Source organism: Tachypleus tridentatus, chromosome 6 (assembly GCF_004210375.1).
Source record: "Tachypleus tridentatus isolate NWPU-2018 chromosome 6, ASM421037v1, whole genome shotgun sequence".
Taxonomy (NCBI): domain Eukaryota; kingdom Metazoa; phylum Arthropoda; class Merostomata; order Xiphosura; family Limulidae; genus Tachypleus; species Tachypleus tridentatus.
The window spans coordinates 102,349,223-102,369,297 of NC_134830.1; the positions used below are offsets into that span (position 1 = coordinate 102,349,223).

The 20,075-nt window shown below is 30.8% G+C and overlaps 1 protein-coding gene across 3 annotated transcripts in view; it reads right to left on the reverse strand.

The window, feature by feature from the left end:
* The window catches only part of LOC143253206 (CREB-binding protein-like), a 130,713-nt gene that overhangs the window by 33,552 nt on the left and 77,086 nt on the right, over positions 1-20,075 (reverse strand). For 2 of the 3 annotated variants that reach the window (XM_076506668.1, XM_076506669.1), the window contains 3 exons: positions 18,190-18,360; positions 14,841-14,998; positions 1,781-1,891 (listed from right to left, as the gene is read on the reverse strand). In XM_076506668.1, coding sequence (XP_076362783.1) covers positions 1,781-1,891; positions 14,841-14,998; positions 18,190-18,360 — 440 coding nt within the window. The remainder of the gene's footprint in view (positions 1-1,780; positions 1,892-14,840; positions 14,999-18,189; positions 18,361-20,075) is intronic. The other variant, XM_076506670.1, reaches the window with a different exon arrangement.

A 20,075-nucleotide genomic window follows, 5' to 3' on the forward strand; every position in this document is an offset into this window, starting at 1 on the left:
AACTCATTTTACTACTTTTGCCCAAGCAACTTTAAAATATACTTATAAATATAAAAACTACACTGCACAACAAAGTTTTTACTTCTTGAACACTGTTGGGTGTTCCTTATAGATTTTTGGCTGCTGATCATGAAAATCACATCCAAATTTGCCCATCATGTACCGTTTCATCAAAATCTTCAGTTTCACCAGGACATTGATAGAATGGAAAAATGATATCAGGGCAACTGGAATCCGTCAATGCTTGCTGACTACTGTTAGACACTGCAACGTGATGCATCAGACATTGAATACAAACGAAAATCAGGAGCAAAACACTTTTAATTATGTTGAACTTAATAGCGTATTAGAAATATAAATGCAATTAAATACGTTATTGCCAGTAAACAGCTATCTGTCTATTTCTCAGAGTTCCTACATGATGAAGCAAAACCAAAACTATATTTGTGCATACCCACCAAGTACCTGCCACAATCAGCAAAAACTTTTCAGGAAGCAAAACTTTTCAAAAAAATTGTTGTGCAGTGTAATAGGTAAACTGTCACAGTTTAGTACTTTGGTCAATATCAAACATGTAAAGAGAAATATCTTCTTTACTGTTTCCTCAAAGTTATTTCCTTTGATCAAAACATATACAAACAGCTTAAAAGTCATTATTCAATGTGAAAAATACCAGAGTTTTGACAACTTCAGAAATCACAAAAAACAAGTTTAAAAAATCAGGTCAGCTTTTGTGAAATTTTGAGAGTATATGAGTATTTCAACACTAAATAAGTATATAAACTTGTTTATACTTTGTTTACTAATTAATGACAAATAGGTTTTTAAGAAAGCTGTGCCACACTGCAAGCTATCAGAGTGTAATAAATGTAGTTAAAAAAAAAGCTATAAAGTTCTTAACAGAGAAGAAATGATAAAGTTTCATTACAACTAGTGTATAATAATGATTGTATGAATAGCATTTCAATCACTACTACATCTGCTGTGCCCTAGCCAGCCTGCTGAGTTTTTTAGCAATGGATATATCACAGATATTGTTACTGACATATCGCTAGATTCTTTTTTCCTTTCATTCAGAAGTTCTTATAATTACCAATGTAATTTTCTCTTGGTGACACTGTAGCCACTTGACTCACTCTGGGATAAAACAAAATCTAGCTTAATAGTTCACCAGTTACTTTGAATAACAGGTAAAAAACTAATTAAGTAAAATAAATATATGAACACCAACACCAATAATAACATTTTGTTTTCAAATAAATAAATGATTTATCCTTCTAAAAATTAAACTTAATTCTGACTTGCATAAAATTACAATTCACCAAGTTAATCTACTTCACACCAAACCAGTTATTGTTCATGCAACTGTTCACATACACAGCACCTAAAACACTAATATGTCTATCATATTACAGCTAGCTTGTATCACTGGCACTAGATACAGCAAGTTTAGTGTTTTTGACACACTGTTACTTTCTTTTTTTTTTTTACTTTTACTCAAGATTGTATTCAAACCAAAGAAGAATAAATCATAATGACTTTATTTTAAAATAATGCAAGAATTTGAGATAAGCAATTAGCAAACAATCATGAAAACTACTTCAAAAAGGTTTAAAAGGTAATTGTTATTCCTTTTTAAGTATGATATATTTTGAAACTAACATTCTATTTTCATGATTATATCCTATTCTTCAAAAACCGGTATTGTTCTCATTTCAAATATTCTATGTTAAAGTACTATGACTTGAGTGAACAGAATTAAATGTACTAAAACACTCACGTTTGTGGTGCTGTGGGATCATCTCCAAGAGTGACAGTGTCACCCTGTATTTCTGAAAAACATCGCTGGCAATAGGTATATCTGTCAGAAAGAAGGCCAAATTGCTTTGAGCTACTCCAAAAGAAATTCATTGGTTGTTCAGAAGCAAACCCCACACACAGCCCAGCAAATTTGAGAAGATGGTTCAAAACAAGCAGGGAAGGATGTCAAACACAGAGCATATCAAGTAGGGAAGAATATGGAAAAGCAATTTATTAATTACTGGGTTTTTTGTTTTTAAGTAATAACTATATAGCAAAGTAAAAGCATAAAAACAAGCAAAATTTCTAGCATACACAAACTATTAAAAAACATGGCGACAAAAATGATAACATATTAACAAGGCATAGAAAGTTTCATTTTTTTTTCAGAAGAAAACAAATATTTAATACATGCTGGGCAAACTAAAATCACAATTAATCTTGAAAAAAGAATTTAAAATTAAAGAAACAAACATTCAAGTAATTCATTCCTTTCAGAGTATTATTTCCTTCCAAAAATTAATGACTAAGTTATCTCTTTTTATTGTTACATGTAGTGCAACATTTTTACAAATATATAACTTTGACCAGCTTGAAGATCCCAAATTTTAGTTTAAATATTCTAAAAAATAAGTTTCCTCAATAGTTTGCATCACCTTTTCATTTTTAGAATTATCAGATTATTAATTATTTATTATGAATACACTATGGAATTTTACAACAAAATTAATCTTTCAATATACAATATATTAAATTGCATCTTTTTACTGTTTTTGTGAAGATGGTACATTGTACCAAACAAGTACACGCATTTGTTATTCTTTCATTTAAGCACATATATAACAAACAGCACTGGAAAGAATTATAGAAGTAATACAACAAAGAAGGCAAATACTAGAGAAATTCCACTCCTTTATCTTGTGAAAATAAACTGCACCAAGATAAGTCATTTGTTGATAATTCTGATTGGTAAGGGTAAAAAACTGATACAAATTTGAACCTGACAGCATAAAAAGCAGAAATGGTGAGGCACAAAATCAAAACTTTCCAAACATGATGTTATGTATCTCAGGACATTCTTTATGAGATACACAATGGTTGAGTACAGATCTTGTCAATGCCCTTGTTGTAAATAGAGGTATCTATGTTACCTCAAAGAACAGTAAAATACAAATTGGAAAGAAGTAGTCTTAATGCTCATGTAGGTGCTCAAAAACCAATGCTGAGAAAAGTTAACCAAACTAATGTTTAAATTTGCCAATGAACCAAAAACAGTGGAATAAGCAAAAGAAAATATTTATACTCTTTACAGATTAATCCAAATTCACTGTTTGGCAACAATCAATAACAGCTTGTTTCACAGCAACTGACAATATGAAACATTAACAGTAAAACATGGTAAAGGATCAATTAAAAAATTTGGGGTTGCATCTCAGCTAGTGGGGACAGGAATCTATCTAAAAATGATAATATTTGATAACTTTTAATTACAAACAGATCCTAATTCTTCACGTCTTTCCTCTAGGAACACTCACACTAATGGTTAGTACACTGTACAAAGTATTTTTGTTATGTGCACTTAATAAATTCATCATGTATTTGCCATAACTGTATGTATACCCACACATACAAACACACAATTGTGTATCTGAAGACAGACATACAATGTGATGTTTATAAAAAGTTATAACAATAACGTGTTAAATACTTTTCTTTTCTATATGTTTGAACACATCTCTATTTTTGTTCAACTGTCACCTTCAATGACACCAACACAGCAATGTTTTGAGCAATGTGGGACCTATTTGGTCTATCTCAGCTATCCCATCCCCTAAACTAATTAAATTAAAATATTTAATAAATGAATTTTAAAAATAAAACATCTTAAAGCCAGTTTTTATTATTCATATACTTATGAAGCTTTCTTATAAACTCACTAAAATATACTGTTCACAACATCCAAAATAACTCATTCCAAAGGCCAATCACTATCTAAGGTAAAGATGACTCCTACCCTACAAAAATTTGTGTCCTCTAGCTCCACTATTTTTAATATTAGGTATAAAAAAGATGATGCATCAACACAATCAACTCCCATTCTAATCCTGAACACCTCAAACATATCCCCTCTAACTCTTCTTTTTTGAACAGAAATCAACTTGAGAGACTTGAACCTCTCCTTATGACAATCCCTCCATCCTAGGCACAATTCTAGTAACCATACTCTGAACTCAATTCAATGTCCTTCCCTAAGAGAATATGTCCAAGATTAAATACAATATTCAAAATGTAACCTAATCAGTGACCTGTACAAAAAAAATTATAATCTACTTAGACTTGTATTCAATATTACTGTTGAAATAACCCCAAATCCTGTCTGCCCTACCACTAGCAACAGCACCCTACTTGGATGGCTTTAAGACTGATCAACTACACTATGTAACAAAATTTTTACTTTTTCTTATTCCTGGGCAGAAAGTGTTATTTCCCAATTGCTTATTCCTAAAGTAAATGGAAAACACCTATTTTTCTATTCAAACTTTGCTTTTGTGACCTGGGTAACGAAATTTTCAAATTTACCCATTTTCCAGAACATTCCAGGTAGATTCAGTGTTGAGTAGCTGATAGAGAATTTTCTCGAACTTACAAGAATTTTCAAGAACTTTCTACGATGTTGAAGAACTTACGAAAATTTTCTAGAACTTTCCATATAAATACAGGGGCTCACCACTTAAGTTTAGTTCCAGGTACCTATGTGAACACACAGACCTATCTGATTTTATCAGAGATGGCAGCAAGAAGCTGCAAGCATTCTCCTGATGCATTCTGCTCTGTATGTGGCCAATTTTATCAAGACAAGAGTGGAAAAGTATTTTGCGACAGTATCTGCTAAAATATATGAAGCCTACAAGGAACATTTCAGCATACCTGTCAGGGATCAAGACAAACCCTGAGCACCTCATTTTACCTGCGAACACTGTAATAAAACTCTAGAAGATAAGACAGACAATTTTTGCTTGCACAAATAGTAAGATTTTATATTATACAAATTTTACAACTTTTAAAATTTAAATATCTTTTTTTTTTATTTCTAATGGTGTAGAAAAAATATCAAATTATTTTGCATGAAATTGTTGTAGATGAAATAAATTTATTCTTAAAAATAATTTTATTTTGCTCTTTTGCAGGATGGTACCAAGTGGAAAAGAGAGCCATGAAGTTTGCTATTCCAGGAATTTTGCATGAACCCATTGACCACTCAAGCAATTGCAACTTCTGCATGGTGGACCCTTCCAAACATCGGGCTGGCAAAAATGCATCTGCTATCATGTATCCAGACCTTCCATCATCCACTGCTTCAGTGCCACACTGCCCTGAGCTCCCTATACCCACTCCATTAGAGAGAAAGCAGCCATCCTCACAAGAGAGCAGCAGATCAGAAGAGGAGGTAGAAACTGAAGATCCAGATTACAATTTCAGAGGTGAAGATGGTGAAAGAAACCCATACTACCCCAACCAAAGAGACCTCAATGACTTGATCAGAGATCTTAGACTAACAAAGTTGAATGCCAAGACCATATTTGAGGGCTGATACACGAAAGTGATTTACATTACAGTCACAAATCTCGAAAAATTACTCACTTCTAAACATTTTGGTATAACTTTGGAATAAATACATGTCAATCTTGATTCATATGTTATTTTATTCAGACCTTATGCAAATGAAAATGTGGAAATTTATTAGTCTTCAACTTTGTTTGGTTAGAGCTATCAAACAAAAAACCAGAACCCCTCCTGCCACACCCACCTGTTACATCCTCTTTCATAATTCATTAATAGTTTACTCTTATGTTTAATTATATATTAACTATAACCAATAGAAACTCAAGATTTAAATATTCCAAATGATGTATTGCATAATGTTGTGATCTAAACAATTAAATTTCAATTTCACCCAGAGTCCCAACACTGTCCCTGTGAGAACGTTAATGACCAGATAGGATAAATTTGTAATGACAGATGCCACAGAATTAAAAAGACATAAAATGTTTGAGATAAAGAAATTTATGTACTTTTTACATGTTATTAGTTTATATTGTTTGGAGCATTATTTAATTAAATAAAATTATTAACTGCAATTCTATGAGCAGTATGAAAAAATTAGGGTTAACTCTCTTTGACAACCAAAAGCAAGAATACTGTTTTTTACGTTTATTCTTTATATATAATTATAAAAGCAACTAAAATAAGGATATTTTTAGGTTAGTTAAGATTAGATTAAGTAAAATAAATTAAAATAAAAATGTTTCACGAGGCATGCATGCAAGCTGCTCATACTAGATGTAGTAGCTCATGAGTAATGTAATTCGATAAAGTAAGCTGTTTGTTCTTCAAGTGATTTACAACTTACAAACCAATGTACAGTAGTTAATTGCAGTTCAAAGGGTAATAAAACAACAAAACTGAATTATAAATAGATGTAAACTATCATATTATATTATATGTCATTACAGAAAAAAAAAGGTAATTTAGATCTATTTTAATTTCTTTTGGTGGTTACAAGTTTTGAGTTAGGTTAGAGAAATTACCATATAAATAATCAAACTTTACTGAAAAAAAATGTTTGAAATATATTTCACAGATCTTGGGGACTACACAGAGAAACTGCAAGATTTTTGAGATAAGGAAAAGTATTTTTAATTTTAATATGAAAAGCACTTTGCACGTGGACTATTCAAAACAAATACTCAATATATTTATGGACAAATCTTTATTTTATAAGAAATACTTCACTAATTTTTTTTAGTTTTTAACATAAAAAAAATATTTTAAGTAAAATACTGCCAAATTTTCTAAAGATATACACAGTATATTGAAATTTAGAAATATTAAATCCACAAAGACTTTAAACGAATAGAAAGGGGTCAAGTGGTCAGTCATACAGACCAACCCTATGTTTAAAAAGTTAATCCAATTTAACCAAACTCCATTTTTAACAGCCCTCTGCTTTCTTCCATCAAACCACTCTTCTATCCAATTAGTTAACTTATCTCCCACACCTAGAGAGATAAGTTTCATTACAAGCCTTTTATGTGGCACTTTGTCAAATGCCATCTGAAAAACATAAATACACCAAATCTACACCCTTATCTCATTTACATATGCAGTAATATTTTTAAAGTATGTCTCAAGATTTATAAAGCAAGATTTTCTATTAATGAAACTATGTTGACTATCCAACAAGATTTATAAAGCAAGATTTTCTATTAATGAAACTATGTTGACTATCCAACAAAATTTTAAACTTTCTGATAAAAAATGCTTTTCAGAGTTGTTTAACATTTTCCAAAACTTTTCCCTCAACTGCCATCAAAGTAACAGGCCTGTAATTACTGGGATGATATTTATCACCTTACTTGAAAACAAGAATGACATTAGCTGACTTCCAATTCTCTGATACCTCAAGGTTCCTGCACACAAGTGGACTAGGTTCCGTGATTTTATTTTACCATATTTAATGATTTATCTATCCATTTATTAATGACATTCCAAGATTTTTATATACCTTAAATATACACATATAGTAAAAATACCCAAAACAGACTTGGTGACATATACATTTATTCAAGTCAATACTCTTCAAGACAAATTAACACCAATATTAAAGCATTAGAACCTCAACATAAGTCAATACCTACTAAGTTAAAGCACATCAACTTATATCTTTCTGACTTTATCATAGTAACTATTCAAAACATGGAAACAATAAAATTCAAAACGTTCCCCTCAAATGACTAGATTCAGTATTATTTGATATTTTTTATTCAATTTTCAGTTTTCAGCTGTTCCTCCAAATAGATGATTGTATTTACTAACTTCAGAGAGTCAAAACAGTAACATAACAGTTATGTTACACCCAAAGACACTCTCAGTTCATTGTCATAGACTGGATTTAACATACCAAATACATTTTTCAGTTCTTCTCCTAATATTTGGATTGCAATACCCAGATTATATAATTCATCTTACTTTTTCAATAGTTGCCTGTCTTGGTGCATTAGATTCCACAATTAATGATTTAATTTTCTGATTGGATTTAGCCATTACAGACTTTTGTTCAGCATTGTAGTTTCTACATTTTAACTTTAGTTTCACTTATTTGATCCTCGATGACTCTGTTTTTGAGCCAAATGTAGTACTTGAACTTTCTTATCTTCTAGAAGCTATATTCTGTCTGGCTGCTTCTGCATTTTCTAAAAGAGCTGGTGTTACATATCACTAATATAATCAATATGCTCTATCACTCTCCTCTCAGCAACTAGAGGAACCTCTTACATGTTTTCAACTAAAATTTCTTTATTTATGTGAAACCCCACTCCACATTGGCTTGTCCATGAGATAAATTTCGTAGAAGTTTAAAAACTTCTCAAACTATTGAACTCTGACATAATTATGTAAGAACAAATCCATTCTTCAGTGGATCATAATCTCTAAAATAACAATGGTCAGAAATAGGTAAGATTTTTACACTGTCTGTAAAGTCACAGTATTTTTCCTTGGGAATTTTGCTTGTCCCTAGATGCTGTAATTTAATCAGCTTCTCCAACAGAATTTTGAAGTGATGTTTGCAAATATCTGGCTTATGAACAATTTTGTTAGAGTTGAAAAAGGCTAAATATTGAGCAAATATAAAGATGATTGGTGTTTTCTCAATTAAATGCTTTACAATAATGTATAAACATTCCTTACATTTCATATGGAACTGCATGACTGATGAGTCTGAAACATCCTATATGTTTTGTAATATAGACTGAGTTTTAAATCCAAGATCAATCTTCTCATAGTTTACATGATTACTAGAGTCTTGCACATCTATTTACAGGAGTTTTATAACACTTGAACTGGCAGTATGTAAAATGTCATCTTTAATAAATTGTTTCATCAATTTCTTGATACGCTGTTCCTAGAATCTAACATAAATATCCACTCGCTTCCTATGCAAGCTGCTTTTGTACGATTCACTCAACATGAGTACAATTTTATTCACTTGTTTCAATGTGTAACCAAACAGACTAAGTCCAAAGCCTGCAAGGTAAACATATTTGTCTTCACCATATTAATTTTTGAGCTGTCAGGAAACATTCGTTTGAATGTTTCAGAAATGTTATTACAACTATTATATCTAAAGTGGAATGCCACGCATTTTACAGCCCAAATAATTTTGGCTCTATGTACATCTGTAGATGAAATGTTCTCAGTTATGTTACGCAAGTTCACAATTACTTGTACTGATACTTGGTTTGCCCTGACTTAAGAATGAACTAATGTGTAGATTGCTGTTCATATGCTTCATGTTGTTTTAATGCTTTCCCCATCCATGTGCAATTTAAAGAGAGAGGGTCACCCATGTTCTCCAGGTTGAAAGTCTTTTTTACATACTCTACAATGTGCTATATGTATATTTGTAGGCATTGACTCAAGCTACATACTATAGAGTTTATTCTCTTTCCAGTTCTCCTGATATTGCACTTCCCTTGCATGATGTAAAAATAATTCAAAAACAGGATCAAAATCATCATATGATACCAGGAGTTCCTTAAGTGTAAAGTTATTTCTGTGTATTTTAGCCATTTCCATACATTTTGAACAGTGCTTGGCAACACAAATCTGACAAAGTGGTAAATGCAACTATGAAACCAAACTGTCCTATATAAGCTTAGTGCTCATTGGTCAGCTTATGAAAACCCCACACTTTGCAGATAATTGCCTCATTTTAATTCAAAACTAACTAAATTAAAATATGATGAATTCTGATTGGACAGATGTGATAGGGGAATACCATGCCCTAATAAAAGTTATTTATTAACTTTTTTGTTAAAACCTAAAATTTATTAACTTTCCATGACTTAAAAATACCCTTTTCAAATTCCACAATTTTTTGGGTTTTTCAGGACTTGTGGGAACCCTGTGCCTGCTTACTATTCAAGAACTTACAAAAAACAGTAGCAAGTGGATAACATATCCAACCTTTAACCTCCTTCAAAACCCGTGTGGAAATATTATTTGGTTGAAGAGCCTTATCACTCTTAAAGATTTCCTATTGTTTTCTTAACAAGCTCAGACTTAATGCAGTCATTCTGTCTGATCTTGTTTCCATCTATCAACTGTTCAAATGTGGAATACTGCTTAAATCTACATTAGTAAAAAACTGAAGAGAAATGGAATTTAATAACACAGTCATCTCATAATCATCAGATACGAGTCTTTGTTTATTAATGCCTCAAGAGTCCTATCCCCATTTTGTTCATCCTTAATGTATTTAATGAATGCCTCACTGTTATTTTTTACATTTTCTGCTAACCTTTTCTCATGCATCCTTTTTATGTCCTAATTTCTTGTTTCACAAAAGCTTTTGATGAACCAAGTCTCCTACTGTACCAGTCAATTTACATTTCTTAAATTTATGATGCATTTCTTTAATTTTATCTCATACTCTTTGTGAGATACCCTGATTTTTTACGTGCAGCTACCCTTTTTTTCTATAATAAATGCATTATCCTTAAATATTTAAAAATTTATCTACAAAATGTTTTCTACATCTCACCAGTGTTTCCAAATGACTCATCTGCCCATACTTTTTTGTTACTTCCTTTCAAAATTTACTGTTTTGGAATTTGTAATCAAAATATCATTATTCCTTATCTCCACATGCAGCAAAACAGTGAACTTAATACAGCAATGATTATTTGTACCCAGATGTTTACTAATTTCCACCCTCTTAATCATTTCTGTATTTGAAGTTAACAATAAGCCAAAAAATAGCATTCTTTCTTGTACATTTCTTGACTGATTGATTGAGAAAGCCATACTGAACAGTTTCCAAAACATCTTTTCTCCCTTATGGTTTGATTTTAGCATTTCTCAGTTTATATGCCTGAAATTAAAGCTGCCCATAATCATGATTTCATTAACAACTGAAATCTTAACCCTAGTGTGAAGTTTCTTATTAATTTCATCAGTTTTGTCTTGTGGTCTTTAAGAATTTCCTGTTAAACAGCTTTTCCCCCTTGATAACCACTATCTGAAACCCAACTGGATTTAATCTCCTTGCTGATATTTTTGATATCCTCAACTTCAACAAGATGTTAGACATTTTACATACAAAGCCATTCCCCTCTCGCTTTACCACTCTGTCCCTATTAAATAATCCATAACCATGCATTTTAAAGACATTTCTGTCATCAAAACTGTTTACATTTAACCATGCTTCAGTTATTCCCACTACAACAAAATCCTCCTTTCCTACCAATGCTCTAAAGTCATCTATTTTATTTTTCATTCTTCTAGCATAATAACAGTAATTATTAAGCCTACCCTTATAACTACTTCTATACTTTGATTGGAGGAGAGATTTCTTGTATATTCAACCAATGGCAGCCACAGGTTACTCACCTCTAATCTGGAATCACTGTTAAGTGAAAGTTTAATAGTGTTAATATAAAATTATTCTTTGATTTTTCTTGTCTTCCAGAATTTGTGTGTCGATGATTCTAGTTTTCTCCCAGTTTATTCTGTGTCCAGTGAAAAACTCAAATTAAAAAACAAACAGTGACTGACCAAAGAGAATTTCAAAAATGTCATCTGTGAAATTCCATGTTCCTGCAATGATACATACATTGGAGAAACAGGAAGAAAAACTCAAATGCATAGCCAAAAAAATTCAACATAAAAGTCTGGAGGAAATCCTACAATACCTTAAGGTCCATTCTGGTAAAAAACAACAGCAACCTACCAAAAAGAATCTCAAAAATGTCATCTATGAAATTCCGTATTCCTGCAACAATACATACATTAGATAAATGGGAAGAAAACTTGCAACAAGAATAAAAGAAAATAAAAATAGTACAAGACTCATGAAAACACAAAATTCAGCCATTGCAGAGCACGCCACATCAACTGGACACTAAATAAACTGGGAGAAAACTAGAATCATTGACACAGACAAATTCTGGAAGACAAGAAAATGCAAATGAACTTGGCAGGGGTTTAGTTTAGTCTGAAGAACTCTCTCTCCAATTGGGGTGGTCAGGAACATTGTGGTTCCTCTTCATCCCTCACATGAAAGATTACTGAACTTTTCATGGAAAATTGTCTTTATTTTGTTTTAATTTCCTTAAGGTGAAGAAGTGAGGTAGGGGATACGAAAGTGATGTGAGAGAAGGGAGACCTGGACAAGAGTGGCCTAAGAGAACTAAGACAGGCCAGAGCCCATGGTCAGAATAATCTGACGGATGACAATTACTAAACATTAATTTGAGATTGACTTGAACGGCTCTTTTTAAGGAAGACAAGAAAGATCGAAGAATCATTTTATATTAACACTGTTAAACCTTCACTTAACAAAGATTCCAGATTAGAGGTGAGTAACCTGTGGCTGCCATTGGTTGAATATACAGGAAATCTCTCCTCCAATCAGAAACAGTGATAATCCAACCAATCACAGCATGCTCTCCACAATCCATCAGGACACTATAAAAGACCGTCAGCACCTACAAACACATTGACTTGAAGACGAAAGGCAGAAGACTTTTGAAATGTTGTCCTCTACACTTGTGTCTCCACAACAAGCAGTTGCCATCCATTCCATGAAGTTTCATCATGAATACTCTGCCTAAACAATCTATCAAAGAATACTTCTATACTCATTTCCAATGCTAAACTTTTTCTGCCTCTTATTCTTTTCACATTTAGTTTATACAGGTCCTTGTCACTGTCCAGACCTAGTTTAAAACTTCCCTTACAACAGAGTTGATAGCCCTAATAAACAAATCAGCCCCAATCCCATTTAAATGTAAACCATCCATTCCAAAAACGTTTCCTTCTTTAACTTAACTGATATCACAGGTCCAACCAGTCAATCAGTTTATCCTTAAATACCAACTTAAGCTTAGAATTTAGCCCTAGGAACCTACTTATAACTACACCCCCCACAGCTAATTCTGAACAGTATTCCAGACAACCTTAAATTATGGCTTTTTTCTTTAAATGCCTTTACAAACTCCTTACATAAGATGAGAGAATGTACAGTAAGTAAATATGTCAAAACAGAATGCAGAGTAAGTAAACATAAAACAACAGATCTTCTGAGCTATCCCTTCCTACATCAAAGAGCTTTATGTACTTCTGTAAGCCCGTTCCCTTGGCTGTGGTTTCGCTAGATAGCAAATTGTACAATTTGCTCTGTTAGTTATATCCTTAACCCCTGCCCCTGGGTAACATATTCTAATTATTTTTTCCCTATTTGTCCCACAACTTTGATTCTCTTAAGGTAGCCAAATGCCTCGTCATCTAATTAGTGACACACATCAATGCATGCCTTATCAAGTAATCACCCATAACTATGACCTCCTTCCTTAATTTTATCATGCACATTCTTCTCTGTTGCTTTTGCTATCCTTTCTTCCAATAGTTCTTTGACTGTAGAAGCCAACAGCTGAAACTTGTTGCTTAAAAGAATAGACTCAATATAACTAAATTCACCACTTTTAGTCCTAATAGTAATCTTTCCAATTTTCTGAAAGTCACTGTTAGTTTCTTTATTCCTTGCATATAAAAGCTTAAGCTCATCTTAAAATCCTGTTGCCATTTCCCAATGTCTACATTTCTCATTATTTACTGTTTCTATTTTAATTAGATTAGCCTCCAGCCTACAAACTTGACATACAAATTGCACATCTTCACTACAAGTATTACATTTCTTAAAAGTACATACCAGTTTTGATTTCCCAAATAAAACCCACTCATTACACCTAACAAACTATGAACCTTAATTCCTACAGTAGTCTTAACCATTGCATTTATACTTATAGCCTGGATATAAATACCCAATACCAAATATTAGTAGCCTGTTGTTGACACTGTTAGTGTAAAGCCTTATGTGTAAGAATAAATTACAGTAGTTTTTTTACCACTACTTTGTCTTCACAGTAATCATACAGAAAGTATAACTATTAGAAATGACAATAACTATTCTTTACTTTGATGTATATGTAATGTTAATAATACAGTGTAAATACCCAATACCAAATATTAGTAGCCTGTTGTTGACACTGTTAGTGTAAAGCCTTATGTGTAAGAATAAATTACAGTAGTTTTTTTACCACTACTTTGTCTTCACAGTAATCATACAGAAAGTATAACTATTAGAAATGACAATAACTATTCTTTACTTTGATGTATATGTAATGTTAATAATACAGTGTATTAGTTTGATTTATAACCTATAACTATAAGCTATATTTAAACTAATAAAACAGCATATTAACCTGTTTTACAATTTACAAGTAAACTGAATTATAGTACTATTACACATACAATTCCTAATTTAAATCAAACACATTCCTGTTCTTTATAACCAAAATTAATTACAATAAACACACACATTACATGCTAACAAAATAAATATTAGTGTTTTTGTTAACATGAATAGTTTCTAAACTTTTAATATCTTCACCCCTTTCCTTTTTTTTATTTTTAGAATGTCTGGACTTAAACACTTAAAATTACCAGAGAATTTTTGTTACATGCACAAAAATACACATGTATATATCATTGTCATAACAATCTAAGTTTTCAAGAGTACAAAATAAACTTTTATGGATAAAACTGCACTGATTGTCAATAAGTATAAAGCTACTAATATAGTATTTTGTCATTACTTAATGTCACATTTTGTTAAATATAAAAGGAACAAATCAGATTTATCTCAAACATTACTTGAAAACCAGTATTTTTATATGAGTGAATAGTCTAGTACTTTTTCTATTAATTTACATTTATTCTTCATAAGCATAAAATTTTTTAAAATGATTTCATTTCAAGCTTTCATTTTTGGCAGAACTTTTTTGAAATCTTTTTTTATATTGTTTACAAATACATAATTAAAGTGATTTATCAATAAAAAATATATAAATAATTGATGGTAATGACTGTGCACAGTTAAAAAAAAAACACTTTAAAATAATGTCAAAATTTCTAACCTGTTCTGAAAGCTCCAATACTTTGCATCTCTTGGTATTGTACAAAGTTGTTTTCCATAGCAACAAAGCACTTGTGGCTGAAAAACAAATTTCCTACCACAACAATATCCAAGTGACTGCATAACCGGATCTATCTCTTGTTCAAACACCTCTGCTAGCTGTTTCAAAATACATTTTATTAAACTGTAGTTAACGATACCAGAATCCCGTTTTCATTCAAAGATACAAAGAAAAATGTATATAAAATTTTATAATTTAAAATTTCTCTACATAGTATAATAATGCAAAAATAAAATTGATAACTTAATGATATTTCAATTCTATACAATTAACAGGCAAACACACTTCACTTGAATAAAACTCTATAATGTAATGAATCCTACACAACTTCCACTTTATATTTACAATCTGGAAGTTCTTAAATTGAAGTCAGATTGTATTTAAAATTAATATATACCACAAAGTTTAATATATGGAGAGAAAACTGTTTGAAAAGGTTAAATGTGTTAAAAATGGTCAGTTTCTGTTTGTTAAATAATGGATTTTGTGCGAATAACTTAAAGAAAATATTTGTAGAGCCTCCAAAAGATCATTAAAGCCCTAATGTCATGGACAAAGCTACAGTATTCACAAATAGTTTTGTCAGTGAAACAATGGTTCCATTTCATGAAAACACTGGCAATAGAAAGTGAGATGTAACAACAACAGTCTCAAGTATACTAATTATTGACATTTGACTTCCTGTTTATTCTTCAGAAGAAAAATATAATAAATTGAGCTGATGCCTGGAATTAGCCATTTTGCTGTATACTAGGTTACTAAGTGATAAAATATAAAGAGAATATTTAATAGCTATACCAGATATATACTAATAAAAGTGTATGATAGATATATATATGTATGCATTTTGTAACACCTTTTACTGTTTCTTCCAATTTTTACATTGAAAATTACTTACCCTTTACAGAATATATTTTGTAGTTTTTATCAACCATCAGCTTTTCTTATTTTAACTTTTTTTTTTTCATCTTTAACACTGACATACAGTGCTGTGCAAAAGTTTTAGGACAAAGACAAAAATTAGATTTCAGGCTACTCCCAAAGAACAATGGAAGGTAAATCACACATGAAACATCAACATTTTATCATCTTTCATATTTAATACAACAGAAACTCAGTGGAAACCCTGAGTTCAGAAAACAGTTAATAATTTGTGTGTCCCTCCCTTTTGATTTAATAACTGCAGACAGTCTTTCAGGCTACTCCCAAAGAACAATGGAAGGTAAATCAAACATGAAACATCAACATTTTATCATCTTTCATATTTAATACAACAGAAACTCAGTGGAAACTCTGAGTTCAGAAAACAGTTAATAATTTGTGTGTCCCTCCCTTTTAATTTAATAACTGCAGACAGTCTTTCAGGCATTGTTGCAACATGTTTAATTAAAGTGTTCTTTGGGATTTTACTCCAAATATCTCATACACACCCACAGTTGTGGAGTTCTGTTAAACTGATTTTTTCTAACATACACCAATATCATATGCTAGTTTGTTTTTTCTTCTATATACTTAAAGCACTGCATGGACTACCATGACGGTTATTTTAAACACTAATTTGTACAAGCATGTTCATTCAGACAAAACCCTTATGGCATACCCTTGGTAAATGTATATGGGAATTCTAAAGAAGTATTTTCAACATGGTTCATTCAATTGTCAAGAGGGGTCAGTGAAGCATTACCTTAGTGTTGAAATTTATATTCTTTTTTGGCATAGAAAAATTAACTTCATAAAATGGAAAGAATGAGAAAATATTCTCTTGTTCTGAGATTTTTCCACAGTACTATGAAAGAATGAAAACTTCATCAGCAAAATGAGTCCAGAGAACACCACTACACAGTTTCATTTTAACCATAGTTCAGTCTACATGGTTTCAGAGCAACTCACAATGAAACTTTCAGGATGCTTTGCCATTATTCTGTAGTTTGGTCATGAAATATTTGATTAAGGGAAATCGTGGCAACACTACTAGACCTACCATAGTACAGTAAATAACAAGACAGAGATTAATTGTAGGTTGTCAACACAGCTACATATGAAAATTATAACAGAAGAACCAAATTAAATTAAACAACATAAATTTATTTATAAGGTTCTGAATATATAGCTATTTTTAGAGTAAAACTTGGGATCAATATTAGTTATAAACAACTGTTATGAGCTGTAATTCTCAACTGATGCTGCTTTTAAATGCACTGTTAATACACTGTTGCAAAATATGTGGTGTAAACACATGCACACACATTTTAGTTACCTTATAAAGATAAAGTGACTTATGAAATTACCACAGAGTGACAAGTAGAGCACAATTACCTAGACACCTGTTGATTATAAATAAAAAACATTATCTAAAACTAATCACTACACAAATGAAATTTTTCAAACATTTTTGGCTATTAACATTTATAAATGAGCAGGTGTACTTGAATACTTTTCTTACATAATGACTACCTATTTTTTGTAAATGCAAATGATTTTTTTCACTTGAGTTATTAATTTTACATGTGATTCATATTCAAATATGAATAACAGAAAACACTGCACCATGAATTTATGAACATGATATTGAGAATTAAAAATATTTGTTGCTTCAGAGATTTCTGGACATTTACAGAATTTTCCTGCATGATTATTAATTTTTGTTTACAAACAATGCTTTCTGTTGTCATTTGAACTGACCCAGTCTTGAGCTCTACTTCCAAATTTATCTTGCATTTCACACTTTTATCACACTTAAAATGTAAAACATTGCAATATTATTAAGGCTTTCATACCAGAAGCATGATTTTTTCAAATATTTTCAAGTCTTAGGAAAAAATCTTTTAGCTGCAGCATAGCAGATTATAGAATGGCTCTGAGGATTCCATCAATTTTGTGAGGAAAAAGTTTAACTTCTCATCATTGCATATTCATATTTTATAGCATGATATGTTGAAAGTATTAAATTCATTTGCACAAGAACATTAATATATAAGTAGGTAGACTTACAAAAATTAAAATTGCAATATCCTAGGATACTGCCAATTAGGTCACAAGATTTCGAGTATGAAATTTGACTCCTGGAGTGTGTGTGTGTGTGTGTGTGTGTGTGCGGCGTGCGTGTACGCACGTGTATGCCTATCTTTGTGTATATAAAAATGCATTTGCATAATATACAAAATTTAACACAGTCCACTACACACATAACATAACTAATGCTTTGAATTTAGGTATCCTAAAATTTATTAAATGTTTTGATACTTTTTTCAGTCATAGCCTGGGTATAAAAACTAAAACAAACACTTACCTTAGTACAATATCGATAGACTCGAGAAGTTTTTCTATTGTACAGCCATGCATTATCAAACATCAACCACACATCTTCTACATATTGCCAAGGATCTTGATACTGTCCAGTGTCAAGTTTTCTTTTTATACTAGACAAATCCATGGGCTTTTTTACTATATCAAAGTAGTCCTAAAATTGGAAATAAGGAAACAGGTAATGATTATAATTATATTTTAATTTAGTTTTTCATCTTCTGCTTAGAAAAAAAAACAAAAAACAAATTTAAGCTTGAAAGTTGTAAATGTAAAACCTTGGGGGAATGAAAGAATTAAGAGGAATGTACGTAATTTTATACTGCAATGAAATTTAAAAGAAAAAAAAACGTTTTCAGATTCTTGTGAAATGCTTCAAACATTATCAGAATTTGATTCACTGACTCTATGGCCTAGGTAAGTTGGAATATAAGTCACTCCAAAAATAATTACAAATGGTTTCACTGTTGCTTTGCGCAGTTGACAATGATTACTAGAATACCAAAAATCACATACATTTTATTTATCAATGTATTGCATGTCACAGATATTCTGACAAAAATAATTTTTTATTTCTCAAAAAAATCACATTCTTATGAAAAAGGTGTACAAAATTATACAAGTACTAACTGACTGAATTCTAGAGGCAATAAAATTAAACTAAACAAGTTATTACAGCTTTAAAAATATATACAGATATAAAAAACTAAAAAATTAGCAAAAGTAATAACAGTAACACTTTTTGGCCAATCAAGTTCAGCCAAAAAAGTTAAGAACATTATCCTATCATTTGTTTGTAAAATAAGATAAGTTTAACAAGTGAAATTTGGCAAAAAAGGCAATAATTATAAAATAATATATAAACAATGTTAAAATCAGTACACAAAATCATTTCCAAACAATGATTCTAAATGCTTCATCTTCAGGAATGAAGTCACAAGTGATGAATTACACATTTTATATTTGTGCATAAATATCATAACAACTCACCACATTCTTAGATATCTGCTGGACCTTCATTTCCATTTAGTAATTTACTATTATTTATAAATTTCATTAGTTCCGGTAATTCACGAGTATTAGTTGCTGCAACACCTTAAGGTTTAGTCAATACAACTGTTTTTCAAACAATACGTTAACTGTAGGTTTTACTTGCATGTTCTGCTGTATCAAAGTTTTCCATTTTTTTCTTTCATTTTTTATACAGCTTATGCTTGACTATAGAGTATTTTGAAGTACATTTTGTTTTCCCAATGTAGATACTTCCCCATTTGCATTCAATTTTATAAATTCCATATTTATCCATTAACTGTACATCATCTTTCCTACTGCATAAAATTTTATTATTTATAAGTTTAAATATAGAGCAAAACATTTGTTGTTTTTTAAAATTTTAAATTAACCAGTAGTTAAACATAGAATAAATAGAAACTCTAAACATTCCTTTTCAATTTTATCATTACTTGGTTTCAAAATGATACCTTGATCTATTATTTCCCTATTACGAAATTCATTAACTGCTCTATCTACAATATTTGGGTTAAATTGCCTTTCAACTGCTATATATTTCATGAATGATAACTCATTTTTTTAATGTCTTGTTTTGTATGAACACATTATAATACAAATACTTTACTTTCTTTGAGTATACAAGTATCTTCTAAATTACATAATTCAATGTACATTATAAGTATCCTAAATAAGTGTGTGTACATATGTCTGTTACTTAAGTTTATACTGTAATTGAATACACTATATGCAATTTAACTCTCTCATTACAGACTCCATTGACTGAACCTAAAGCTTAACCCTCCTTTAGAATTTCCTAAACACATTCTAAACTTTTTCACTAAAATGTTATATTTTCTCTAC